This window comes from Rosa chinensis, chromosome 7 (assembly GCF_002994745.2).
Source record: "Rosa chinensis cultivar Old Blush chromosome 7, RchiOBHm-V2, whole genome shotgun sequence".
Classification (NCBI taxonomy): Eukaryota; Viridiplantae; Streptophyta; class Magnoliopsida; order Rosales; family Rosaceae; genus Rosa; species Rosa chinensis.
In genome coordinates, this window is record NC_037094.1 from 21,462,886 (window position 1) to 21,490,788 (window position 27,903).

The 27,903-nt window shown below is 38.0% G+C and overlaps 3 protein-coding genes and 1 long non-coding RNA gene across 6 annotated transcripts; 3 read left to right on the top strand and 1 right to left on the bottom strand.

The window, feature by feature from the left end:
- Positions 1 to 1,400: 1,400 nt before the first annotated feature.
- LOC112180927 lies at positions 1,401 to 6,041 on the top strand. Of its 2 annotated transcripts, XR_002928562.2 has the most exons (6): positions 1,401 to 1,913; positions 2,027 to 2,105; positions 2,707 to 2,886; positions 2,965 to 3,011; positions 3,656 to 3,747; positions 5,666 to 6,041. It is a non-coding gene; the product is annotated as an uncharacterized LOC112180927 (long non-coding RNA). The 2 variants fall into 2 exon arrangements; XR_002928561.2 differs by having other exon boundaries at positions 1,403 to 2,105.
- A 7,391-nt stretch (positions 6,042 to 13,432) lies between these two features.
- LOC112177585 lies at positions 13,433 to 14,518 on the top strand. Its single transcript, XM_024315869.1, has one exon. The coding sequence runs from the start codon at positions 13,433 to 13,435 to the stop codon at positions 14,516 to 14,518; it is 1,086 nt and encodes a 361-aa protein (XP_024171637.1).
- A 3,551-nt stretch (positions 14,519 to 18,069) lies between these two features.
- Positions 18,070 to 23,153, top strand: LOC112176846 (probable glycosyltransferase At5g03795). Of its 2 annotated transcripts, none has more exons than XM_040511725.1 (6): positions 18,070 to 18,271; positions 18,994 to 19,693; positions 19,780 to 19,910; positions 20,663 to 21,011; positions 21,364 to 21,573; positions 21,728 to 21,858. In XM_040511725.1, exons 2-6 carry the CDS (start codon positions 19,229 to 19,231, stop codon positions 21,731 to 21,733), a joined length of 1,161 nt encoding a protein of 386 aa, XP_040367659.1. In that variant the 5' UTR covers positions 18,070 to 18,271; positions 18,994 to 19,228; the 3' UTR covers positions 21,734 to 21,858. The 2 variants fall into 2 exon arrangements, 1 of the variants encoding a protein (XP_040367659.1); XR_005803690.1 differs by adding an exon at positions 22,737 to 23,153 and having other exon boundaries at positions 18,072 to 18,271; positions 21,364 to 22,314.
- A 1,617-nt stretch (positions 23,154 to 24,770) lies between these two features.
- On the bottom strand, positions 24,771 to 27,729 carry LOC112175858 (transcription factor WER). Its single transcript, XM_024313608.2, has 4 exons — positions 27,451 to 27,729; positions 27,198 to 27,327; positions 26,718 to 27,090; positions 24,771 to 25,107 (listed from the first exon to the last, which is right to left on the bottom strand). The coding sequence occupies exons 1-4, from the start codon at positions 27,584 to 27,586 to the stop codon at positions 25,060 to 25,062; spliced, it is 687 nt and encodes a 228-aa protein (XP_024169376.1). The 5' UTR covers positions 27,587 to 27,729; the 3' UTR covers positions 24,771 to 25,059.
- Between the last annotated feature and the right edge of the window lie 174 nt (positions 27,730 to 27,903).

Consider the following 27,903-nt stretch of genomic DNA (forward strand, 5'->3'; position numbering starts at 1 on the left):
ATTTTGTTTGAGTTTTTATAATCCATGGATTTACTTAATCCATGGATTGTTTAAATTCTATATGGAGTCTGATTGATTATAATGGATTGATTTAATGTTTTTCGTAGGTTTTTTTTTTTTTTTTTTGAATAAAGAGCTGGTGCGGCTGCCCTCAAGCCTCGATTAATGAAACTGTCGAATACAAGGGGGGGACATTAAGCCTAAACCCTTGATTACAATAAGCATCTAGAGTATGTCCTGAAATAATATCAGGAATCTCTACATAAGACATGTATTCTAAGAAGCACAAACTAGCAAAGAGTGCACCATTAGCTACTCTATTTGCTTTAACATAACAGTGACATAACGGAAAGATAACTCGATATGTAACCCGATTACAACATAGCATAAACCAGCTTTAGCACAGCTTTCCTCCTATGTTGCCGCCGAAAAAGAAATCCGACGACACCTAGTCTCACCCTGCTATTAGGCGGCAGCGCCCATTTGACGAAACAAATAACTCGCCACGACTTAGAGCAGACAAGGCACGTAGAGTGCATACACAGGCACAAAACCCGATTAGTCTTACACAACTAATGTAGGGATTTATTGCTTGCATAAAGCGACATATAACTAACCAACATAAATAAACTAAAACATAAAATAAACTTAGACCTATGGCAGGGCCCAAAAATTGAGCCCAAGCCCAAGCCCGTGTAGCTAGAGGATCAGAGCCAACATGACAAGCCCGGCCCAATACTGTTTTAGCCACCGCCTATATCCTGGCACCTCCGTCGCACCTCCACCTATTTCGAGTCACGACCGTCATCAGCACTCCACCAGCCTCCCAACCTAGACTTCTGGCCATCTTTCTACCTAAATCAGATCTGGGATCACCCATAGATCCAACTAAGAGCAGGTCATCCATCTTCTCTCTGCTATTGACTGTGCACAATCCCGACCTTGCTCCCAAACCAGAGACATCCAGCCAGCCCCGCGACAGCAGCTTTATCTGCCGACCCTGGCAAACAGCACCAGACCACCGCTCGCCATCAGACGCGATCTCCTCAGCCACTTCTCTCAAATCCCAGCGATCCAGATCGGATCCACTCTGATTGAGAGCCGAACAATCTCACCTCTGACCCGTCCTCAATGGATGAACAATCAGACCCACACTACTAGAATAATGTCATTAGACATCACCACTATTAAATCGGTCAGGATTGCACCTGATGTTAAAAATCATGTTAACATCAGTTTGTGAAGAAACCGATTTCTATTGTTATTATGGACATCAGTCACCAAAGAAACTGATGAGAAAAGTTTCGTACGAAAAATTTGTAAAAACGCGGAGGGACTAAGTTTAAAAGTTTGAGAAACGCGGGGTCTAAAATTTTAATTCCCCCCAACACTTAGTCACTTCATCTAAAAACTTTCGAACCCTAATCGATAGACTCTCACTCTGAGTCTCTGACTGCCTCCTTCACGTCCCCGACTTGAGCTCATTCTCCAACCTGAGCTCGTTCTCCACGTTCAGCTCTTTCTCTCTCGCTCTTCTCTGAAACCCTAGCGCTCTCCTCCCTCTCCTGCTCTCTTTCCATGCTACTGTCTCTCCCTTATTGAACTACTGCCTCCGTCCCCTCACCGGCTCCATCGCCTCTGCCGGTGCTTCTCTTCCAACGCCACCACGTCGTTGCTCCGAGATACGAACCCCAACTGGTCCAACCTGCCTCCAAGGAGTTTATCCTCCTCGATTGGTGTGACTTCAAGCACCAAATGCCAGCATGGTTCTAAAGCTCGCCTCTCTCTCCCGCAGCCCCGCTCTCCCCTCTCTCTCTCTCTCTCTCTCTCTCTCTCTCTCTCTCTCTCCGGCACGGCCGTACGACGCCTTTTCTTTCTTCGACGGTGACGCCGTGATGGACTGACGGTGCGCGGTGAGTCTGGGTTTCTGTTTCTCTTAATTTCTGCTTCTGGGTCTTCACTCTTTAATCGATTTATGGCTTCCTCTTAATTTCTGCTTCTGGGTATTCAATTTTCAATCTTCAAGTCTGGGTTTGGCTCGAACTCTACTAGGTGAAGCAACTTCAATTTCAGTTTTTGACTCGATTTCGGAAACTTCAAGCTTGGTAAGTTGCTGCCATCTTTCTTGCTTCGATTACTAGGTTCGAATTGCATCTGTTTCTTTTGCTATACGCTATACATATGACTGATATGAGATGAAAATTGTATATGTGATCTGTTTTGTCCATCTGGATTTCTGGGTTCGAATTGCATCAGTCACTTTTTGCCTTTCTGTTTTGACTTTGGACTTGAAAATTTGAAATTGAGTTGCATTTGTAGACTTGTATCTGTTTTGGTAAAGCATTGAATTGTTTGATGTATTGGTTTTGGATCCCATATCGTAGATCTTGAAGATTGTATCTTTAGTTATGTATCTGTTTTGTATCTCTTTTGCGACTGTTGCGGTTGCCACTGCCAGTTTTGGAATATTTGAAAAAAGAGGTAGGCTTTGTTGTGCACTGCCAGTTTTGGTCTTTTGGATGGTATGAATATTATGCTCTGTTGTGCTCTGCCGTTCCGATTATGTATCTGTTTATTTAATATATTGTGCTCTGTTTGTCACTTTGTTCATTTGTTGTTCTAAGGGAACTTCATGAGGACTTTGTATCGGATTGAATTAGGCTTGTTTTGAAAGTTCATTCATTTATCTGCGATCCACATTTGTAGAGATAGGTGAAGCAGTCAAGGTAATGGTTCCGGAGTCTGTTCTAAAGAACAGGAAGAAAGAGGAGGAATGGGCCTTGGCAAAGAAGCAGGGGGCTTGAAGCTGCCAAGAAGAAGAATGCTGAGAATAGAAAGCTTATTTACAACAAATTCAAACAGTACACCAAGGAGTACACAGAGAAGGTACATCTTGTTTGGTTTATTATATTAAACCAGTACACCAAGAATTCTCTTCCCATTTTCTCTGTTTATTGTTTGCAGTAAGTCGTCGGCAAAAATGGTTTCCTTCGAGATGAATGATCGGAAAAGTAAGACTAGTTTTATTACTAATCTTTGCTATTCTCATAGTTTCCCAATAGATTTGCAGTCTTTAATTACTTTCTTGATTTAAGCTATATGCATCTTAATTGTGTGAACTTGTTATGGGTAATATTGTTTATTACGGAACAGAGGGAGAGAAGAAGAAAGGAGGAGAAGGAAATAAGAATTTTGAGAAGAGGTATAGAGATAGAGAGACACTGTGAAAGGAGAGATATTGTTGGAAAAGAGGTTTCGAACGGAGAGGACAAGACATCGGTTGATAGCTGGTAATTTAGAAAGAAGAAGAAGAGGGATCTGAGTCTGGGTTTGTTTTGGGTTGCTCCGGGGAATTTGAAGTTCAGTGATCGTGTTGGATGGGAGTGTGAATTAATCGTTTATAGTGATTGACTGGGATGCCTAAAATTCTTCTTCCTTCTTAATCTGCTGTTCGAATAATTATTCTGTGTTTTGTTGTCTTATCTTTGCTGCTCTGTGTTTTTTTTTTCCCTTTCTGTAACTTTGAATTGCAAGTTTAGTCATCGTGTTGGAAGGAAGAAGAACCGGATAATCACTGTTGAAAGGTTGCCTTTTTAAGCTGCGTCTCATTTATCATTGGTGTCAGTTATTAATGTCTAATTATTTGTATTTGCAGGTGGTTGTTTTGAGCAAGAAGCTTGGTTTTCTGTTGTGACTAAACGTTGAGAACTGCTTTGCTTATTTTCATCCTGCAGCACTCAGAGCTTTGTGAGTTAATTTCTCCTACGCTTCATAGAATTGTGATTTGATTTCAATGTTTTCATCGTGTGATCAGTTTATATATGTGATATTTAGGCCATTCTTTGATTCAGAGTGTATAATGTGCAGTGTGAATTTAGCTTGGGCTTGGCAGATTCAGAGTTTTTTTCCCACCTTTGACTTGATAATTACCTTTTTGATTGAAGATGTATACTGTATGCATTAGATTCATTTTGTGTGTGTGTGTGTGTTTTGGCTTTTACTGCTGATTCCAGTAGTATTGTGCTATAGTTAGTTTTGACAGTTGTATAATTAATTTTGAACGTTTTGTTTGGGTTTTTTAGATTAATATGGTGTCCACAAACAATATATACGAGAGGACACCATTTTACTTGATGTTGATGAAAAAAAGAGAGATAGAGATCAGTTTTTCTTCTCTTTGTTAAATCAGAAATTTTAGAGTCTGCTTTTGAATTAGGTGTTATTGTTTGTGATTTTGATCTGTTGTTGGGCATCTGTTCCACCCTCTTCTTCATGAGCAAAGTTTCAATGCTGAAGAAGATATAACTAATTCTTGGATCGATTTAGGTTGGCTTACCAGCTCACTGCAAATTATGTTGTCTTTTCTGTGTTTTATTGATGTCGGTTCAAGTAGACTATAAAACAAGGATCAATTATTTGGGATCTCTTCAATTGATATGATTGCTTTTCTTTAAAAAATTGTGGGAACTGATCATAAGCAAGTTGCATAGCAGAGCTAATACTTCTTTTGCATTTATAGTTATCGTGCTCAAGACCATATTTGCAAAGGATCCTTCTATTTTTCTGACTTCAATTGATATGATTGTTCTACTTAAAAACATTGTAGCAACTAATCACCAGGGAGTTACACAGCAGAGCTAATAGTTGTTTTTCTTTATTGTTATGGTGCTCTGTCTAAAAGTTACACAGCTGTAAATTCCTATTAATATTTTGAACTTGAATGTTCAGAATAAGAAGATCATATTACTTTAGCAAAACTTGCAGACTCTGCCCAACTAAGTTGAATTTGAGTTTAGGTTTTGGTTTCTCCAATTTTGGTTATAGTTTTGAGTTTAGGATCATGTTCTGGACTTTGCCTTTTGACTGATACAGATTGTGATCTTTTGAGTACTTTGTTTGTCCTACACTTTGCGATTTTGATGGTTGATTGAAAAAATACGAAGATAGAGATTTCAGTTTCTTTTTTTCCTTTTTTTTGGTTTAAAAATTTTCGATTCCTTTTATGTTCTTTTTTTCTTTCTGATTGGTCAGTTTGAATATATACTGTATATACGTGAGCGCTAGAAACAGAGTATTAGAAATTTCAAAGAAAATTACGGATTTGGAAAGAAAGATCTCATTAACTTTCATTAAACAAAATAATCTGATACGATTGGATGGCCGTATAGAAATCTAATTAACGAAATAAATAGAAGTTATTTGGCTGTTCTTGGACATTGTTTGTTAATGTTTAGAGATATTGTGCAGTTTTGTTCAAAGTCTACAAATGGCTATGTAACAATGTGATGACTAAATGATGATCTCTTGGTTGTGTTTTTTGGCAGCTTAAGGGTTAATTTTCAAATTTGACTTAGTGTGAAAATGTTCAAATGGATAAACCTAGGAAAGGATAGGATGCTATATAGAGTTGGATGATCTCATTGACTGATCATGTGATACTAATCTTAAAACAATTGGATTGGTCTTATTAATCTGTGATTAAAGATTGACTTTCAAATAGGTGAAGGTTTACCTTAACTATCTGGGTTTCGGAAATTGGGAATTGAGTTTTATTTTGTAATTGGAAGATTGTATTTTTAGTGATATACAGTGATTGATTTTTGTTATGATTGTTTTGTCATGAATTGATCATTGATCATTGATCATTGATTTTTGAATTTTGCAGTTGTGAGATGCTTTTCACGAAGAGAAGAGCAAACGTGAAAGAAGAAAAGAAAACAAAGTTTTGACTATGGAATTGTTGGCTGTGGCATATTCGTCCCTTGTAGCCAAAATGGAGGAGATTATATATAGGTTGGTCATATGCTGGAATTTTCAGCCACACAGAAGTATTCTCTTGCATCTAATTCAACTTACAATGTGGAAGAGGCTGGTGATCTGTAAGGCAGAAATTGAGGAATGTATAGATTTGATAATGGAAGAATTAGAGAGAGTTTGTAAGAGTTAGTGAAAAAGTTTGTGAACCAGCTTTTATGATATGTAAAACGATAGCATATTCGGCAAATATTATAAGATTGTGATTACTACTCTTATCGCCTAAACCCACAGCATCGCGCGGACGTACTTTCTTGTATGATGTCTAGATATAAAGTTGAAATCAATTTTAACCATAAAAATTGATGTCTAGTAATACAGATACATCAGTTCCAAAATGAAAATCGATGTTACTGAAATATACAGACATCGATTTTTTGTCGAAAACGATATGTTACTGAGTACCAGACATCAGTTCCAAAATGAAAATCGATGTTACTAAAATATACAGACATCGATTTTTTGTCGAAAACGATATGTTACTGAGTACCAGACATCAGTTCCAAAATGGGAACCGATGTCTGTAATAGTATCAGTCATCGGTTCTTAAATCAATAACGATGTTAAAATGCAAACTTGTGTTGTGTAATCTATATTTCTTTAAGCATTAAATACAATAAAATGTGGGTTTAACAATAGTAAAACATATAAGTTTGTTATCATTTAAACCTATTTACATCGATTTATAATTAGGAACCGATGTCTACACGAATACTAGACATCGGCTAAAAACCGATGTCTGCATTTTCCGGATCTTTCTCATCACCCACAAAGACATCGGTCGGGTTTTTGTTTCTCATCGGTTTTTGGCCGATGTCTGGGGCCATAATTCTAGTAGTGTCATCCGGCTGCACCCCCAACGCACCGACGAGGCCAATGACAACGCCGAGGCAGAGGGCCGCCGGACGAGTGCAAAGACGGCTAGGGTTTCTTCCTGTTTTCGCTCTCGGTGCTAGGGTTTTTTTACATGGGTTAATTTGGTTTTTGTTTTTATTTATTCTTTCTTCTTCTTTAAAAACAATGGATGTATGGATCCAACTATAATGCTATATCAGTGACAAAAAAGTGTGTGTGTGTGTGTGTGTGCGTGTGTGTGTGTGTGCGTGTGTGTGTGTGTATGAATATAGCAATCCACCATTCTTTATGTTGTGTATTATATGAATAATAAAAGAAAACTAATCAACTAAAATGTTACACAAAAAATAAAGTAGTGAACTAATGACATAATTTATTTCATATATATCTAATCTACAAAAGAGACATGTGTGTATGTAACAGCCTATTCTGGCTTTAGATGAATATATGTATATATATCGGCACTTGGCTTCAGGTTTGATTAAAAAAAAAGAAACATGTGTGTATGTATCATCTTAACAATACCATTGAAAGTGAGCTTATTAGCTAGAAGGATTAAAGCTTCCAGAACTATAGTGATAAAATAAAAAAAATTATTAGATGAGAGCAGAGGCAGAGGTAGTGGCAGAGGAGGATAGTGGAAAGATAAATGTAAGACAAAATGGATGAGTATCACCTATTGAGAGCTGCTTTTTTTTTTGTGAAGAGTTTCTTCATTTTTTGAGTGAGAAAGAATCCATCAAAATCTCTTGGGAAGTGGTTGGATTGTTTTTGAGTTTTGATATGTATAAAAAGCACTATAAAATCCTCCAAAATTCAGCATTATGAAATCCTTAAAAATCCGTATACTTTTGAATATCTATAGATTTGAATGGATAATTTTAAATCTTAATTGAATACATCAAGATTTTAAAGGATTGTTTGAAATCTTAGGGGGGTGTATTCAATTAAGATTCTACAAGATTTTTTTGTATTTTAAAAGTCTGTGGGTATTCAACTGAGATTTTAAACAATTCTTTAAAATCTTGATGTATTCAATTAAGATTTAAAATTATCCATTCAAATCTGCTGGTATTCAAAAATATATTGATTTTTAAAGATTTCATTAAATGCTGGATTTTGGAGGATTTTATAGTGCTTTTTATACATATCAAAACTCAAAAACAATCCAACCACTTCCCAAAAGATTTTGATGGATTCTTTCTCACTCAAAAAATGAAGAACCTCTTGTCTTAGACCTATTTTCCCACTATCTTCTTCTGCCTCTGCTCCCATCTAATAATTTTTTATTTTATTTTTATCACTATAGCTCTAGAAGCCTTAATCCTTCTAGCTAATGAAGCTCACTTTCAATGGTATTATTAAGATGATACATACACACATGATTCTTTTGTAAATTAGATATGAAATAAATTATGTCATTAGTTTATTACTTTATTTTTTGTGTAATATTTTGGCTGGTTAGTTTTCTCTTATTGTTCATATATCATTATACACAACATAAAGAATGGTAGACTGTCATACTTTCTTGTCATTGATATAGCATTATAGTTGGATCCACACATCCATTGCTTAATTAAAGAAGAAGAAAACAAAATTAACCTACCAAAAAACATCATAAGGATTTGTAAAATCTAAACAAATACTAGTAAATCAATCCATTAGAATCAATCAGAGTCCATATAAAATTTAAACAATTCGTGGATTAAGTAAATCCATTGATTCTAAAAACTCAAACAAAGTCTTTTAAAATCTGAATTGAATACACCCCCCTTAATTGAATACCCATACACTTTCAAAATACAAAAAAAATCTTGTAGACTCTTAAATAAATACACCCCCGTAGTTAAATAATAGTGTATTTTATGGTTTTTTAGTTTAAGGATATTTTAGGTAATTTAGGTTGTGTATTTAGTAAAATATTAGAGTGAAAAATTAAATGGTAGGTGTATTGAGTAAGGAATATGTATTAAGTAATTAGGGGTGTGTATTTAGAACTTCTCTTAAATTTCTAATGTTACTTCAATAAGCTAGAAAGATAAAAACAATATGATTTTTTCGAAAAAGAAGATTTCAATTCGTTAATCTCCAAAACCATAACAACATTTATATGCTTTATAGTTATCCACCACATTCTTTCTAGAACGCGCTCCACGCGCTGGACATCTAGAGAACGCCACCGTTCGCCGCTATCCCTGTCCGGCTGCACACTGACACTGGTGATGGCCTCTGGCCTTGCCTGCGCTCCATGGGTGCGGCCGGACGGGTGTTCTTTTTGATGGGTAGGTCTCGATCTAGGGAGCAAGGTTCAGGAGGGGGCGTTTTCATTCATTGTTGGTCGAAGGGCGTGGTTGATTCGTGGCGGAGTGCTGGGATCGGAGCGGGATCTGCACTGGAATGGGTCGGAGCGGCTTTTGGCGGGTATCGGTGGTCGGTAAGCTGGGTGGGTTGGCTGGCTGGAGGAGATCGAAAGCTGGTTCAACTGGGCGGTTTGGCGGGCTGTTTGACGGCGACGCTTGAGGCTGGATGCGGCGCTTAGGATTTTTTGCTTGATACCAGGTGGGGATCGAGGTGCCGCGGACCTCCGGTGGCTGGACGACAAAGGTGAGGCGGCTGTAGCCCGACGCCAGTAGAGGGATTGTAGGATTGGGGGGGGGGGGGGGGGTGACGAAGCAGCAGATGCTCTGGGCCGGGAGGATTGGAATGGACCCGCTTGCTGGCTTGGTTTCTTGGGATGGGAATCTACCTTCGTGCCCTTGCTGGTGGGCTGCTGTTTTTAGTTGTTTAATTTATGTTTGTTGTTATTTCACGGTTGTTGTTTTGTTGAAAATAAGTTCCTACAGGAGTGGTGTAGGGCTAGTTGGGCTTAGTGCCTGGTGGTGCAATCTTTGTGCCTTGTCTGCTCTGGGTAGGCGGCGAGTTCCTTGCATTTGCAAATGGTTGCAACCTCTTAGTGGCAGTAACTTGTCATCTCTAGGTAGGTGGCAAGTTCCTTGCTTGGTCAAATGGTCGCCGTCTCCTAGTAGCAGGAGGAAACTAAGTGTCATTGGATGTGTTTTCCAGTGGCATCATGATGGGAAAGCTATGCGTTTGGTAATTATGCTTTGCTGTAATCGGGTTGCAGATCAAGTTATCTTTCCGTCGTGCCACCGCTGCTTTCGAGCAGTTAAAGCAAATAGAGTCGCCAGTAGAGCGCTCTTTGCTAGTTAGTGCGTTGTTGAGTTCGAGTTTTTAGTAGAGACTCATGAAAGTATTTCAGGATGTTCTCTAGCTACTTTTTGTAATCAGGGGTTTAGGCTCAATGTCCCCCCTTGTATTCGACAGTTTCTTTTAATCAATGCTATCAAGGCTTGAGGGCTGCCGCACCGCCCTTTATTCAAAAAAAAAAAAAAAACAACATTTATATACTCAACTTGCATCCAAATCTGTAACTATATTAAAAGACGAAACAAATACAACTCATTATATTCATATGTGACTTGAACTTCATATCAATCCTATTTTTATATTGCATATACCGAGGTTCATTTGCATTTTGCCGAACAACTTAAAGCTACTTAGCTACCACGTATCATATTTCAAAGAATATTTGTACTTACAATAGACAAAAGCAAAAACCCACCAAGCCAAATTACATTTCAAAGATTAAAATGGCTAATGTATAACAATCAAATATTGGATTAGAAACTACTCTTTCACAAACTAAAAAAAAACCTAAGCGCCGCTCCTCCTTGCGACGCCTCTAAGGCCAGTACGACATCTTCCGGCCACCATGCTGCAAGGAAATATCCTTGAATGGAACTGCAGGGGTATTGTTAACCTCAAAACTCAACGTGCGTTGATTGATTTGGTCCATGCTAAGAGACCTTACCTCATCTTCTTGGCTGAAACCCTAGCAACTCCACAACTGATCAATGCGCTCACATCCCGTATGGGGTTTGTGGATAATATTTGTTTCCCCAAGCAGCAGGCATCTCAAGGTCTTGCATTGCTGTGGAGTTCTAAACTCCATGTGGATCTCAGATCTAGGTCTGCACACCATATTGACGCTGAAGTAAGGGAGGTGGGAAGGAATGAAGTGTGGCGTTTCACCGGTATTTATGGTTTTGCTGCTAGGGAAAAGCGCTATAAAACTTGGCCCTTGATTAATACCTTAGCAGCAGAACTTGCACTCTCCCTTGGTTAATGGACGGGGATTTCAATGAGCTAATAACAAGGAATGATAAGTCAGGTGGCCCTCCTAGGGCATGGGCGCCAATGTCTTTGTTTAGATCCACGATGGAGGCTGCTGGTTTGTTTGATATGGGATATGTAGGTGGCCGTTTTACTTGGTTCAACAAATTCACAAAGGAGTGATTGGATTGCTGCTTCCAGTTGCTATCTTGGAAGCAAATCTTCCCCTTAATCAAAACTATCACGTTGCCTCCCTCTGACTGAGATCATAATCTTCTGCTCATTGAGGCTAAGGTTGAAAGTGCAAAATTACAGAGAGGCAAAAATAGGTTTCGTTTCGAAGAGGTTTGGCACGGCAATGAGCAGTGTATTGAAAGTATTAAAAGGCATTGGGCTACTCCTTTGACTGGTAATATGTTGCAACGACTTGGCTCCAATATACATGTAACTGGTCAACACCTTATGCAGTGGCATGGACCGGAATTTCAAAAGTAGAAGGGTGAGCTTATACAAGTCCAAGAGAAATTGCAGGTTCTTATGCGACAACCCTACTCTCTCTGGCAGTATGAAGAGCAGCGTGCCTTACATATCCAACAGAGTCAACTTTTAGCACTACAAGAAAAGTATTGGAGGCAAAGATCCAAGGCTATAGGGCTAAAAGATGGTGATCGAAACTCTACATTCTTTCACCGCAAGGCATCCAATAAAAAGAACCGAAACTCAATTCATGGTCTAACAAATGAGTTGGGAGAATAGACTGATGATCCTAGGGAAGTCAAGCGTCTCTTGCTTGATTTTTACAACATGACTTTTACTTCTGAGGGTCTAGATGATGCTACCATCTCTGAGATATTCAGAGCAGCTTCAATGAAAGTCAGGGCCTTGATGAATGATGATTTGAATTTACCCTACTCAGATGATGAAATCAGGGCAACCTTGTTTCAAATGCATCCATCGAAGAGTCCAAAACCGGATGGTATGTCTCCTTTCTTCTTTCAAAAATATTGGCATATTGTAGGTCTTGATGTGTGTACTACTATTCGTAATTTCTCAGAGAAAGGTGAAATTTGGAAAGAGTCCAACTACACTTATATCTGCCTCATTCCAAAAATCAAATCCCCTACTGTTGCCTCTCACTTTCGGCCTATAGCACTATGCAATGTAATTTACAGAATCAGTTCCAAGGTCATTGCAAATAGGTTGAAAAAATGGCTCCCGGATATCATCTCCCCACTTCAAAGTGCGTATGTTCCTGGGAGATTGATCCCAGACAACACTTTAGTTGCTACGGAGGCTGCACATTTCATGCATAAGGTTAAATCACAGGAAGAAGACTTCTTTTCTCTGAAGCTTGATATTAGTAAGGCTTATGACCGGCTAGAATGGCCTTTCCTTCATTCTATGTTAGTAAAGCTTGGTTTCTCCTCCAAGTGGATTGATATGGTCATGAGTTGTGTTACTTCTGTCAGTTGCAACATTCTTGTGCAGGGTGAACCATCTTAGCATATCTACCCTACTAGAGGCATCAGACAGGGTGATCCCTTATCACCGTACTAATCTCACAAGCAGTTGAATCTGTGGCCATTCAGGGCTTAAAAATGTGTCCACACCTCCAATTTTGCATCACTTATTTTTTGCAGATGATAGTCTCTTATTTGGAGGGGCTACCGTTGCAAAATGTATTACTTACAGACAAATCTTGAATACCTATGAAAGGGCATCTGGTCAGAAAATGAATTTTCAGAAGAGTAGTGTGGTATTTAGTCGCAATGTTCCCTCGGAAGTTTAGCATGAATTGGCTGCAATTTTGGAGGTTGAAGGTGTTGAGGAGCATGACAGGTATTTGGGGTTTCCTATGCGTGTCAGAAAATCAAAAACTCAAATTTTCCAATACATAAAAGAGAAACTATCCAACAAGTTGGAAAATTGGAAAGCAAAGATCTGAAGTTGTGTAGGCAAAGAGATTTTGATCAAAGCGGTCGCTCAAACTATGCCATTGTATGCTATGAATTGTCACTTGCTACCGAAGACCGTATGTGATGATGTACATAAGCTCTATGCCTCTATCTTCTAGGGTGATACCAATGACAAAAAGAAGATTCATTGGAGAAGTTGGGAGAAACTGTGTCTAACAAAGCATGAATGTGGTATGGGATTTAAGAATATCTATGCATACAATCTTGTTATGTTAGCTAAGCAAGGTTGGAGGATTGTTACAAACCCTACTTCTCTTATTGCTAGACTTTATAAAGCCAGGTACTTTCCACATTGTGATATCTGGTAGGCTGAACTTGGGGATGCTCCCTCCTTTTCTTGGTGAAGCATTCTAGCTGGCCGTTTGGTTTTTAAAGCTGGTACTAAATGGAGAATTGGTGATGACCTGAAAGTAAATGTTTGGAGTGATAGCTGGGTACCAAACTGTCCACAATACCTAGTTTAGAAGCCAGAAGAAACGCCAATTGAGTTTGTAACTGATCTTATTGACTCATAGGCAAGACATTGGCTTCCAGACAGCATCCATGCTACTTTTCATCCCACTGTAGCTGTTAAAGTGCTTAGCATCCCATTTGGTAGACAACCGGGACCGGATATGCATTACTGGTACTTGGAAATGAGGGGTGGCTTTACGGATAAGAGTGCATATTGGATTGCCCGTGATCATGTTCTCAACAATGTCCTAGTGTCCACATCCAATGGGGACCCCTTAAAGGAGCTATGGAGGAAATTATGGAAAGCTCAAGTCCCTGGGAAAGTTCAAATTTGTGCTTGGCGAGCATGCTGTAACTTACTGCCTACCAAAGAGAGACTCACAACAAAAGGTTATGCATGGGACCTTCAGTGCCTTTTGTGCAATTACAGGATTGAAGACAACGCTCATTTATTTTGTCAGTGTCCTTTAGCATGTTCTCTACTATCTCAAGCTCCATTTCACCCTCAAAGCTCGTTATTGCCTCAAATCAACTTCAAAAAGGGGATGTTGGAACAAGCTATGCATCTTAAAATGGAGACTTTTGAGAAGTTACTCGTGTTGATCTGGGGCCTGTGGACCAACCGGAATACAAAGCTTTGGGAGGACACTACTAGCAGTACAGCTGACATACTCTTCAAGTGCTTGTCTTGGCTTGCAGAATTCCAAAAGTCTAGCGCCACTCCGCCTACACCGAGATCCTATACTCCACCGACTTGGGAACCAGCTAAAACTGCAGAATTTAAACACAATATTGATGGGGCTTTTATGCCTCATATGACTAAGGGAGGCATTGGTGGACTTCTCCGAACCTCAAGTGGAAAAGTGGCAGCTGCTTTTCACTTTGTCTCCCCGTTTATCAGTTCTGCATACCATGTTGAACTGCTGGCCATTTTGGCAGGGCTAGAGCTTATTAAGCAGCATGATTATCGATATGTTTTTATTGAGACTGACTGTCAGGTGGCAGTTCATGATATATATTTTTGCTCCTCCATACGTACTGTGTATGAATCCATCATTGATGACATTCAAGATACTTTGAAGGAGATGCAGCATGTGCAGATTTGTTATGTCCCCCGTACTTGCAACAGAGCTGCTCATTGCCTGGCTAGTATAGGTTTTGAATCTGACCAAAGTATGTTTTGGTATGACTCCACTCCAGATTGTATTGAGGACTTAGTCCAACGAGAGACCCCAACTCCCACTTAATCTAATAAAGCTAAATTCTTTTGCCTTCAAAAAATCAAAGGGCTTTTGTCCATTTACACCATTTTTAGAGATTTTTTTCTCACTTACCCCATTAAGTTTTTTTAATTCCCTCTTACCCAAAACACTCTAAGGAGGTCTTCCCTAATACCCCATTAAGATTTTTTTTTGTTTTTTTAATTTTTTTAATACCATTTTACACTCATCCCTTTGTTACTTAGAGAAAGAGAGAGAGAAACCATGGGAGATTTCGCCGGAGCCAGGTGACCGGCATCGGGAATCCGGTAAACTTTCGCCGAATTCCGGTCAACGGTCGCCTGATTCCGGTCAACTTTTTCCGGATTCCGGTCACCGGCTACTGCCCACCGGAATTTGCTGAAAATCTCACCGGAAAGTTTTTTTTGCCCCCAATAGACATCTATTACTCCCTAATAGAGGGGGAATAAATGTCTATTGCCCCCCAATAGACGACTATCAGCCATGTATTGCCCCCCAATAGAGAGACAATAGACCTCTATTGCCTCCCAATAGACGACTATCAGCCATGTATTGCCCCTCAATAGATGACTATCAGCCATGTATTGCTCCCCAATAGACGTCTATTGCTCTCTAATAGGACTTTCAATCGCCAGAATGAGAATTAATCTCCCTAAATTTAGACAAATAAAACTTTGATTATATAAAAAAAAAAAGGAGATTACATTAATTCAAAACGTCTTTTGCCCTCTAATAGACGTCTATTGCCCTCCAATAGACGTCTATTGCCCCTAATAGACATTCAAATTTTTTTTTCTTTCACTGTCCCGTTACTCAAAAAAAAAAAAAAAACTGATTGGGCACCCAGAAAATGATCTGGGCACCCATGTCATCTTCTCCTATCTTTCCGACTGCAGACCCGAGACCGGAAGTAGTCTTCCAGCGAGGCAAAGATCGTGGATGATGTCGCTGACGTCCTCCGGGAGCTCGAGCCCAGAGCCTCCTCGAAACCCGATCTGATTCACTCATTTCCATGTCGCTGACGTCCTCCGTGGATGATGGCCGTTTGCTTCGCCGTGACGGGATCTGCCTGGTCCAAATCAGTTCTCTCTTCGTTCTCTATGACCTAAATTTCAATACTGAGAGGTTCAATTTCGAACAATAGTGAGGAATTGATTTATAGAGCTTGGATTACTTCACTTACTTTGAATTGAGCTTGCTTCATGTCTCTGGAGAGATCGGTGATTTTTTTGCGGAGATCGGGAAGGTCGTCGACGGCGGAGTCGAGGAGGGCCAGCCAGCCGGAGACTGCAACAGTGTTTTTGTTGAGGGATTTGCAGAGGGAGTGGCAGTGGATGAGGACGAAGATTTTGCCTTTGGAGTAAGACGACATCGTTTTGAGGTCGGCGGCGATGCCCCTGAGGGCCGTGAGGACGGAAGGCGACACCACATGAAACCGGAAACGAAGCCAGTATATTCCTCCGATCTCCGAGTTGCTGCGTCGTCACCGGAGCTGGAGGAGAGAGGGAGATGGCATGGGTCGAACGTTGGAGCTGGAGGAAAGAGAGAGAGGGTCGTGTCGAGCGTCGGAGCCAGAGGAGAGGGAGGACTGGGTCGATCGCTGGAGCCAGAGGAGAGAGAGCCGGAGGTCAGTTGGGAGAGATGGGGGAAAGAGGAGAGAGAGTCAGAGAGATTGATATTGAGTTGTGAAGCTGTAATTTATTAATTGTGTTTAGGGTAAAATAGTCATTTGTTGTTAAATTGTGTAGGTGGGAAGAAAAAACTGTTGCTGGGGTAAGTGAGATAATTTTTTGTTATTTTGGTGCTTTTGGTCAAGGACCTAAAATCAAATATTGGATTAGATATCTACGTACTAAGAGCATCTTCCCTGGTAAGGCCAAATACCCATTTTTGGCTTACAACTCACTCCCACCATAAGCCGTTACACAAAGTCTAACAACAAAATTTAGCCTAGCAAAATTTTGAAGGCCATATCTAACCTCTTTTTTAGTAAGCCAAATTAGTGGGCCCCTTTTTTTGCTTCTTTATTTATTATCTTTATACATCTCAGTAATAATAATTTTATTATATATGTGTTATTTATAATGTTAGTATTTTGTTTTTGTTAAGAAAATATAATTTTATTACTTATCCATAGTCAGAAGACACGGACATCAATTGTTGTCTTATACCAAAATCATATATGACACAAGCCGCCACACAAACTGACAGGTAACCCTCATTGTAAGAAAAATGAGATCACTTATTCTAAACAAACAACTAACAAGAGAATATCGTAACAAAAGAGGCAAGAGTTGCCTTGCATATATGTGTTATGCTCAAAATTAAGAATACAAACTTAGGGAGCCATTATAATGAGGACTAGCTAGGGACTTTCTAATCAACGGTTTAAGACACCCACATTTCGATTACATTACGGTAAATCAACAGTTAGATGTTTATGTATGTACAAGTAGATCACTTCTAAAAATTTTCCTCCAAATTGCTAATCGTTAAGGTATCAAACTAGATCAAATTAATGGACGAACCAAATCTGTCAATTATGAACCGTTCATATTCATAATTGATAAATCACGATTATGAATTCCTTAAGAATTTTCAATTTGGTTGAAAATTTGCATAAATGATTTACACATGAATATTTAACCATTTGACGGTTGATTTGTGGAAATGTGATCGAAAAATGAGTCTAACAAAAAAGTCTTAAACTAGTCCTCATTTTAGTGATCCTTCATTAAAAGGGCTCCCACGAACTTACTTATGCATAGGTAATAAAGATTGCGGAACTTAGTACTTACCTGGTGTAGATATAGTCAATCTCGGTATTTCCTTTGAGCTATCCCTTAGGCTGTCTTTAATGGGCAGAGAACAATGTATGCTTGATAATAGCTAGAGAATGGACCAAGTACTTACGTAGGCAAACAAAACTAGCCACCTTCCCATAAAAGTTTACTAGTCCTAATTGCAATAGGGATATCAATCTTGATTCATATACAAAAGAATTAGAATCTAATGATACAAACCATTATATAAATTTTATCCTCAATGCAGGAGAAATTAAGTTAGACTAGCACAACTCTATCCAATTACTTTTTCTGCAAGTAGAGTAGCAAGTTGGAGTGTCGAGATTGGTAAGTCCACAAGGTATTGTAAGATTATGTAAACTATTGCAAGAATTTTGTGTTTATCTACAGCCCAACCAGCGATTCACATGGATATGCCCCTCATATGGTAGCAACACTGTTTTTTATTGATAGGTCAAAAAGGTATGTTGAAGGTAATATTCTATTTTAGTAAACTAAATCCCTAGCTAAATCCATTTGGATTTTGGCCTATAATGGAAGATGCCCCAAATTAAGGTTTTCATTTCGTTGAACTTTAACCTCATCCATCATTCGACATCGCATCATTAGCCAGTAAAAACCATGGTTTTTAATGATGACTTTTGTTTAACCTATTCACATAATAAAAGCCTAAAGCCGAGCAGCGTGGCAATTATAAAGCCTTTCCCCTCATCTTACGTTAGGCTTTTCTTTTTGACCTTTTCGATATTATGTCATTACTTTGATCACTTTGGTCCAGCCTGATTTGCTTCAATAGTCAATATTCAAATAAAGCTATTCATATGCCAAAACTCCAGAAACCGTTGGCGTGTCTGTTTCTTCTTCCCTCCTTCTTCTCTCTCCTCCATTGAAACTGCTCAGATCCCATCACTTCTTTCTATTCAAATCAGCTGCCCTTCTGCTCCACTGAATCAAGGTACAATTTTTACATCCTTCTGCTTATTGGTTATGTATCAAAATGGTGCTAATTGCTTAGTTTCCATTACTGGGTTTTGAAGTTTGATCAAGAATTGATATTTTATGATGATTTTCGCCAAAGGGCTCTGCTTTGTTCAAACCAATGTCATAATGATTGAAAAAGATGAATACTTTGTAGACTGTTATTGGTTTTTTGTGTGATGAAGATGAAGGACGATTTGGTTTGCTGTTAATGGTGGAAAATTGAATTTACCAAATTGGGTTTGGTCCAGGCTGTTGGATTTGATGGCTTGGCTTATTTGATTGTAGTGTTTAGTCTAGTTGGTTAGAAGTTAGTATGGTTAAGATTCTAAGTAGTTTTGGTCTGACAGTTTAGGATGAAATTTTGCTCCAAGCTTGAAACGTAAAGAATGAATTTTGTTATGGAGTTGCTTTTGCATAGAGCCGGATTATGTATATATTATTACAACATAAAATATTTATGTTTCTCTTTTTCTGTTTTGGTCATAAAGATTTTAGTTTCTCTGTGCTGTAATGTTCATGTGGAAGTCAGTTCCTTTTATCGCCATTTCTGTTGTCTTCGGACTTCTGATCTGTGGTTTCCCATAATTGTTTCTTTTGGTCACTGCAAAATTTTGAATGACAATCATTGTAAACTTGTAAGTTGTAACTAGTCCTTTTATTTCTCTCTCACATATCTTCTTTTTGATTATGTACCAGGAAACTGCTTTTATACCTTTCGGAGGGGTGAGGGATTTAAGGCCTGGACATTATCAAGCACCTCGAATTATCGAAATTCGGGTGGGGATGTTGTTAAGAAAGGTGGGATTTCCAAAACCAGACCCCTAGTTGAGGGTTGAGGAGAATTGTACAATATGCTCATTATATGGTTTTTGGGATCATCTCTGTTACATTTTCATGTGTTGGCAAGATTGAGACCTTGTAGTACAATGAGATGAGAGAGTTATTGCAGAGTTTTGCTGTGATCATAATGAAAGAGTTTTTCCGGCTCTGTGCTGGGTTAAAAATTGACTGGAAAAGGTTGATCTTTGCTGGGGCCTTTATGACAACAGCCGGTGTGATTCTGCAAATGTTTCTACTTAATGATCCACTTGACATGTGGCCCCTCTCTCTACCCATTGCAAATGTGTCAGACGAATCGTTGAACAGTATCAGGAGCTTTAATCAGACCTTTAGTGAGGGAAGGGTCAAAAGATTGGAACTCATTTCTGCTGATGTTCCCATTGTTCCACCAGACTCTTCTCTTAAGTTGAATCTCTCTATTCCAGTTATGCCATATATTGGCACAGTTCCTACAGGGAGATCAAGAAGGAGAAAGAAAGAGGGAAATGTAGATAACATGTCAAAGGTCATACCTCCTCCTAACCCTCCACGTATACATGTGCCTTATCGTTTGCAGGTAGTCTTATTCCTTTTCCATTGAATTACAGTACAGGAAGATGTTACTAGTTATCTTATTCTTACCACTATCACATGTAATTTTAGAAATTCATTTGGTCCTTGACACCCAATGAGGCACTTGTGTATGCGAAGAAAGAGATTGATCATGCCCCTGAAGTTATTGACGATCCTGATCTATATGCCCCTTTATTTCGAAATATGTCTGTTTTCAAAAGGTAATCTCACGGTGCTGTCACTATTTTTCGTTCATCATTCTTGACTTCTAGTCAATAGCTCATACTTTATGTCTAGTAATTTAAGGTTTGAGATGTATAGTAGTAAGGGTAGTTAGAAATAAGGCTGTTCAGAGAATTTATCTGCATTGCATGGTCCAACAGAGATCAGAAGGAAGGTAACATGCATGCATGCCTTTAGGGTAAAATATCCGAGATTTAAATTAATGTCTTCAAACACAAAATTTCATATTATTTATATCTTCTCTATTAATTAACACTTGATCCCCATCATTTAGTGAATATATAGAAATTAATTTGAAAGTCTTTCTGAGACACTTAAAGATGGCTTTCAGTATTAGAGTTTTTGAAAATCTTATAGGTTCTTATGTTTTTCACTCTTCACAGCAATTGAGGTCTGAAATTATCTAGATAAAGACTGGAAAGAAAAAGGGAAATCATAGAATTTCATATGCTTAGTTCCATTTTGAAATGTCATTCATGTTTTCATTAATGCCTATGATACTATGAAGCCTTAATCTAGCCTCATTTCACACTGCCATATTGGTTGTCTATCCAGATTCAACTTCAATTCCTTTTTCTTTCTTTCCCAAATAATGTCTCTCAATGACTAGGTTCACTTCTATTTTCTAGATATCTAACAATTACCAGAATGTCTCAATTATTGGGTTCACCGGACTTCCTTTTCTTATGAATACTGAAGCATACTGACCATTAATTTTCCTAAATTTCAGGAGCTATGAGTTGATGGAATTGATACTTAAAGTTTACATTTACAGTGATGGGTCAAGGCCCATATTTCATGTACCTCATCTCAATGGAATTTATGCTTCTGAAGGATGGTTCATGAGGTTGATGGAGGGAAACAGGCAATTTGTCACAAGAGACCCAGAAAAGGCTCACTTATTTTATCTTCCTTACAGCATGCGCCAATTGGAGTTGAAGCTTTATGTACCTGGTTCACATCAAATTAAACCACTGGCAATATTCCTCAGAGACTATGTGAACATGATTGCTGGGAAGTATCCTTTCTGGAATCGCACACATGGGACAGATCATTTTCTTGTTGCTTGCCATGACTGGGTTGGTAATCTTTGATCCTTGTTATTTCCTTGTTACCGTCCCACGAAGAGTACCAAATTCCTGATAATCTGTTGTACTGTTTTGTATGTCTTTGAATATTATGTGTGGATTGTAGTAATTGGTCTAGAAAGTTGAAATACAAAATCAGCATTTTTTTTTCCCATCTTTTATTGCATATGTTCCTGGAAATTCTCACTTTATAGTCTGATTGGAAATATCTGTTTGTAATTTGAGAGTGATTTTGAAATTAAATATCATTCAGCTTATAGCTGTTTCTTATGAAGATCAACATTTACAAGGTCATGCAGCTGTTATACTTACCTAAAATATCTCCTGTTCCGACCTTTTGCAGGGGCCTTACACAGTTACTCAGCACGAGGAACTGGCCAACAATACAATAAAAGCTCTATGCAACGCTGACACCTCAGAAAGAGTTTTTGTTGCTGGGAAGGATGTTTCACTGCCAGAAACTAATATTAGGAACCCCAGGGTTCCCCTTAGAAATATTGGTGGATTAAGAGTGTCACAGCGCCCACTCCTTGCCTTCTTTGCAGGACGCATGCATGGCAGAGTCCGCCCGATACTTCTCAAGTACTGGCGGGACAAACATGAGGACATGAAAATCTATGGGCCTCTGCCCTCTAGAATCTCCCGAAAGATGTCATATATCCAGCATATGAAGTCAAGTAAATTTTGTATTTGCCCAATGGGGTATGAAGTGAACAGCCCTAGGATCATTGAAGCCATATATTATGAGTGTGTCCCAGTGATAATTGCAGATAATTTCCCCCCTCCTTTGAGCGACGTGCTAGACTGGAGCAAATTTTCTGTTATTGTGGCTGAGAAGGATATCCCCAAGTTACGAGAGATTTTATCGGCTATTCCTATGAGAAGATACATGGCAATGCAAACAAATGTGAAAATGGTGAAAAGGCATTTTCTTTGGAATCGAAGGCCAATCAGATATGATTTATTCCATATGATTCTGCATTCCATCTGGTTAAGCAGATTGAGCCAGATTCAAATCCCAGAATCCTAGTATATGTTTAACAAGTGCTCTAGAGGATGTTAACTTCTCAAAATAGGTTTAGTTCGAATGAGGAGCTGTTTAGAGCAAGACTAGTGACTAAGATGCAAGTCCAAGAAGGGAAGCGACTGCTAATATTATGAAGGACTTCAACCAGCACTGGGGGCGTGCAACAGTTGTTTCATGGTTGGTGTCCCAAGTTCTTTGAACTGAAACATGGATGAATATTTTCTGGGATGACGAGGGTGGATGCCAAACTGAAAATTCTTACTGCAGGTATGCCTTTAATAATGCAAATGGATGCTTGACTCTTTGGCTTGTGACTAATAACTCTAAACTCCCATAGTCTTTATTTTTTTTTGGAGACTGCAGTGCTGGTAGCATATGGGTTCTTGTCACATGCATCGTAGGGGCTTCGGCTTTGCGTCTGTGGCCCTTTTTATTTATTTATTATTATTATTTTTTAAGTCAATAGGTGAGGAGAAAAAAGAGTCCTGGATTGCATTTCAGGATACAGAGAAAAGCCACCATCCCTTGATCTGCTAATCAATTAAAAAAAAAAAAAAAAAAAAAAAAGCTTATTGATAGAGTATTTTCTATTGTTTGTACTCAGTGTAGTGTAGTATATTTGATGTTTAATTTCTGAAATCAGTGTGACCAACTTTTTAATACAACATTGATTTGCTCATCCATTGCAGGAAAGATGAAATGCATGAGTCTCCATAGCTTCTCAAACAAAGCTCTGATGTTCCATTACAATTTTTTGATCATTGCCCTTTATACCATATACAGATGACCCTATATGCTTCCATTATGCAAGTTGAGTTTGCCTTTGTTCTAGAAGTAAGCAATAATTCTTGACGCTGAAATTGAAATCATTTAGAACAAACATTTGGGATTCTCGCAAACAAGTTATATACATACAGGATAGGTGGTTCTTATTGTGGGGTGCGATTTTGATGTTTTCTTTATGTACAGATAGTGTTTTCCTTTTGTTGGAGAATATTTTGAGTTGGAAGTCTGTAAATAGTGCTGCCGACATGTAAATCATTTTCGAACAATTTTTTTTATATAACCTGACCTGCATACCGATCATGTAGGTTCTTATATATGAACAGTTATGACTTTGATGCTTTCAAATTATTATTATTATTATTATTATTTTTATGCGAAAAGACTATATATCAAGAAATTCGGAAGCTCCGGGAGCACCAGAATCGAAGAGCAAAGCTCTAGAAGCTTCAGCTAGATATCTATCAATCCAAGTGATGCCATCATAGTATGCATGATCTAAGTTTGCAAACAAGTCTGCTACAAAGTTAGCCTCTCTTAAAACATGCTTAAATGAAACAGAAGCTAAATTGGCGGGTGTTGCTATTTGTACCCAGCAAATTTCTTTGTATACCCAGCAACACAATTTTTATTCTTAATTTTTCATTTTTACCCCTTGTTTAAATTTTAAAAAAAAAGAAGAGGAAACTTGTACCCTGCTGTCGTGACTCGTCTCTTCCTCCCCATATTTCTCATTGGCTAGCCGCTGTCACACCCTCAAAGCCTTCTTCATTGAAGGGAGGATCTTCTTTAATCTTTTTCAAGGCCTCATACAAAGGCTTCTACTTTTGCTGATGCTTCTTTTTTTTCTTTTTTTTCTTTTTTTGGTGAAATTGCTTCTTCGTATGAAATGTTAGATAAATGTTGCTCACTCATTTGAATTTTAACATATGAGAATTTCCTATCTCGTTATCAATTCATTAGTTTGTATACATATTATCAGTTAGAAAAATGAATCAATAACAATATATGAACTATGACGGTAAAAATGAGAGGTGAGAGATAGAAGTGGAATGATCCGACTTGCTAGCTAAGAGTAGATTCTTTCTGATCTGGATTGTCTCCAGGATTAGAGAAAGAGAAAAACGGAAAAAAGAAGAGAATATAGAGAGAGAAGAAGAAGAATAAGAGATGATGGAAGGCCTTTTCCTTCCTGTTGGAGTGCAGGTGCAGTCGTGCAGATGTGTAGTTACTATTGTTTGTATTTGTTTTTTTATTTTTAATTTATTAAAATAGAGGGTGTTATGAGAAATAAAGGGCAAAAATTATGCTGCTAGGTATGATTAGATTTTTGTTGGATACATTTAGAAACACCAACAACTTCAATAATCTCCAAGGTCGTTGGCAGACTCCATTAACCGTATTAATGACTAATTTGGTGTCTCCTTCCACTTCAATTCTTGCGAACCCTTTCTCATGCTTTCAAATTTTATCTACAGGATTATCTACAAATTTTAAGTGTACTTTGCTTATCTGATGTGATTGCTCTGCTAGCTAATGTCAGGATAGGACCTAATGCTACCAACTTTCAATTTTCAACCAACTAGCCTTTTAAAAACTCGAAAGGACACCTTTTCTAAATATTCCTTTTATGTCCGAGTCAAAAAATGATGTGACAGTACATGCTGTGTCCTCACTTGAAACAATGACACAAATCATCATCATTTTGGACCCTAATTAGAATTTGTGCTCCCGCCACATTGATGCAAGAGTCTTAAATGTTGTCATCTATCAATGTCAAATATAACGTTTTTTAGGAGTGGATTTGGATACAAATGTGAGAACTGTAACACTGTGAAATAGAGTAATGCTCTTACTCATACTTGTGTAGTTCTGTTAAATATTCTCATTTCGCATTGCTACTCATGAATCATCATACGTAGAAAAACTAAAAATTAAAAAAAAAAAAAAAAAAAGTCCGAATAGAAATGTCAAATTTTGGTTTGAATATTGTACACAAAATCGATCTCAAGAAGTTCTTCCTCTAGATCCAGTGGGCAGAACTTAAACATGTAGAGTCATAAACCTCAAGCTTTCAATTAAAATAACAAAGTTGACTCCGTAATCTATACCAACGATGCACCAATTATAAAGCTTACTTTCTTCGTGGGAAATAAACCAGCATATGAGCATGCATGTCATGGTGATGATGATAATGGTGGCCTTGATTGCTGCCGCTGCTGCTGATTTTTAAGGGCACTTAGATTTATGTTGACTCTGGCTTTCCTTGGGCATTGCCTGTATCATAAAATACTAAGTTCTTTAATTATTATAGCTTGGAGGATTTCAACTTTGAAGAGATCGATTGGAACAGAAAATCATAATCCTATAATACTACTTGAGCATCTATTGTGTTCTTGAAGTAGAATCAATTTTCTCAAAGAGGTAAGCGCATTTGAGTTTAGAGGGAAAAGGAGGAACCACAAATGACTTTTGTTTAAATTTGTTTTGACAATGACATTTTTTTTTTTTAATGAGAGCAACTTTAAGAGACTCTGATGAAATTGATTGACTGTTTAAGAATAGGCGAGTCAAGAAAAACAAAAACAGTTAAAGAGACTGGTCAAATCAATTATAAAGCTATGAGAGATTTTTGAAGATTCAATTTCACAGAAAAGATGTTCACAATAACCCTTAATCATATATCAAACTCACAGATAATTCATAATTGACGGCTTGAATTATATTTTTTTTAAAAGCACCAAATAATTAATTCAACAAGTTTATAGAGTCTGGATCCTATGCTGATGTCTTTTGGGTTCAAATTGTACTTATTTAGACAGTATCATCATGATTTTTTTTCTTTCCAAATTCAGCTTAACACACTCATGTTATAATAACTGTATTGCTTAATAATATCATTACTTGACAACTAGATTTTACAGCAAAAACCTTAGATCCCAAAGCATTAAGTATGGATACATATGTATATAGAGAAATAAAATAAAAAAACAGAAAATAAAATAAAAATGCAGGTGACACATTTGTATGAATTACAAGATATAAGATACTCTATTTTCTGTCAGATGAAATGATTTTAGATTTAATCTTGCGCAATTTTAGAACAATTCTTTTTAGAAAATGAAATTCGCACTCCCTAATTTGCTATCCAAACTCTTTTTTTTTCTAGTTGAAAATTTATAAATAGACAAAGTTTAAGATACTAAAAATTGAAATATGAAATATGAATTGTAAATGGAGAGTGTGAATTTCACTCGCCCTTCTTTTTGCGGTACATGCATGTACGACATGCATAAATCACTAATTTGAGAACGTACGTTTTACACAATACACAGAACATAATTTTCACACAAGAACTCATTTTACCCCGACATTATCATCTTCTTGCTCAAGGCCAACTTTTTCTTAATTAGTAGCTTCAACAACTGTTGAGCTAAAAACACACTTATGGACCAAAGATTTGATGGCTCGATGTTGAGTGAACTATAAATGATTTGTACAAGCTTAATGGCAAGACAGATGCTGTACTTGTTACAATAGACATGTACACATGGCGTCTACGTACAGTTCTGTCTTGTTGCAATGGGGCGCCACAGAACCACATAACTGGGTGGTGTAGCTGTCTGTTTGGTCACAGTCAGATTGTACTTATCCCATAAACATTAATTAGCCTCTAGCTCCAGATTAGGAGACTCGTTTTTTTAAGGCCACAAAAACACATAATAAAGAACTGAGCACTTATTGTCGTTAAAATTGTACACAGAAGAATCAAATCGTCTTCATATTAATTATTAATAATTTCCACTTTTCTATTCATTTATTTTATTTTTTTCTTGAAATGGGAAAAGAAAACCCACACTCATTATAATTAATTACACAATGCTCACCTTGTTATTTTCTCTGTAAGCAGCAGCCATGGGGTCTTCATCAAGCTCAAGAAACTTGTTCACCCACTCCAACCCATACGAGCCTTCAGTGGAGAAGTCAAAGAACTCGTTCACATCGAAGTTACCATCCGAACTTGTTCCTAACTTTACTCGTTCTTCTTCGTCTTTGTCTGCTGGAACACTACTTGTCTCGTTTAATGCCTTCTGGGGAGGAGTAGTGGTCGTAGTACTAGTGGTACTAGTCTCTTGCGCTGCCGAAGCCAATGTAGCTTTCTCATTCTTCTGCTTTATTTTCTTGCTCAAATGTGAATTCCAGTAGTTCTTTATTTCATTGTCTGTTCGGCCTGGGAGTCTCCCCGCAATCAACGACCACCTACACAAGTTCGACAATTCAACTTTAGATTGACAGTCTGAAAACATAACATCCCATTGGCACATTGGGAATGCATTTGTATGATGATGATGGCCGGACTAACCAACCTGTTTCCGAGTAGCTTATGAAGACGAAGTATCAAGTCCTCTTCATCATCAGATATGTTTCCTCTCTTGATATTCGGTCTCAGGTAGTTCAACCATCTCAGTCTGCAACTCTTTCCACATCGATTCAAACCTGCAGCATTAAAAATATTAACGATTAATTAGTGAAAGACATGATGAAGCCTTTGTGGGTTTAAGTAGCTAAAACTAGGTACAGCTAGCTAGCTAGCTAGCTAACTAGGACTGAGAACTAGACCTGCTATGGAAGCCACAGTCTTCCACCTCTTGGCACCATGGATTTCAATGTACTCTGCAAGTTTTCTATCTTCTTCTGCAGTCCAGGCTCCTTTGTTCATAACCTTTTTTGTGGATCCGTCGTTCTTTGGAGCCATATCACTTGTCGCCGAGAGAAAACTTTCTAGCTACAGAGAGAGAGATGCTTAAATTGGGTGGTATTGGAAATATCAGCTAGATAGTGAGAGAGACACTGATGACTGTTGGTTGATCTATGACACAGATCGAAGTCAGTGCTTATATATATGCTGCAGGCTTGGCTACTATTGCTCCCAGAAAGAAAAAAAAAAATATATATATATATATATATATATATATATATATATATGAAGAGTCAGCAAGTCCATCTCCGTTCTATCTACCCTTCTAGAGAGAGAGAGAGGGAGGGATGAGAGAGAAGCTCTAAGAAAAAGTC

What these genes read in the sequence shown, in the direction of transcription:
- LOC112175858 (XM_024313608.2), bottom strand. Translation starts at nt 27,586, where the DNA reads ATGGCTCCAAAGAACGACGGATCCACAAAAAAGGTTATGAACAAAGGA. An exon ending in GACTGTGGCTTCCATAGCAG is followed by an intron (nt 27,328 to 27,450) that starts GTCTAGTTCTCA and finishes TTAATGCTGCAG; the next exon opens with GTTTGAATCGATGTGGAAAG. An exon ending in CATAAGCTACTCGGAAACAG is followed by an intron (nt 27,091 to 27,197) that starts GTTGGTTAGTCC and finishes GAACTTGTGTAG; the next exon opens with GTGGTCGTTGATTGCGGGGA.
- LOC112177585 (XM_024315869.1), top strand. Translation starts at nt 13,433, where the DNA reads ATGCATTACTGGTACTTGGAAATGAGGGGTGGCTTTACGGATAAGAGT.
- LOC112176846 (XM_040511725.1), top strand. Translation starts at nt 19,229, where the DNA reads ATGAGAGAGTTATTGCAGAGTTTTGCTGTGATCATAATGAAAGAGTTT. An exon ending in ATGTGCCTTATCGTTTGCAG is followed by an intron (nt 19,694 to 19,779) that starts GTAGTCTTATTC and finishes ATGTAATTTTAG; the next exon opens with AAATTCATTTGGTCCTTGAC. An exon ending in TTGTTGCTTGCCATGACTGG is followed by an intron (nt 21,012 to 21,363) that starts GTTGGTAATCTT and finishes GACCTTTTGCAG; the next exon opens with GGGCCTTACACAGTTACTCA.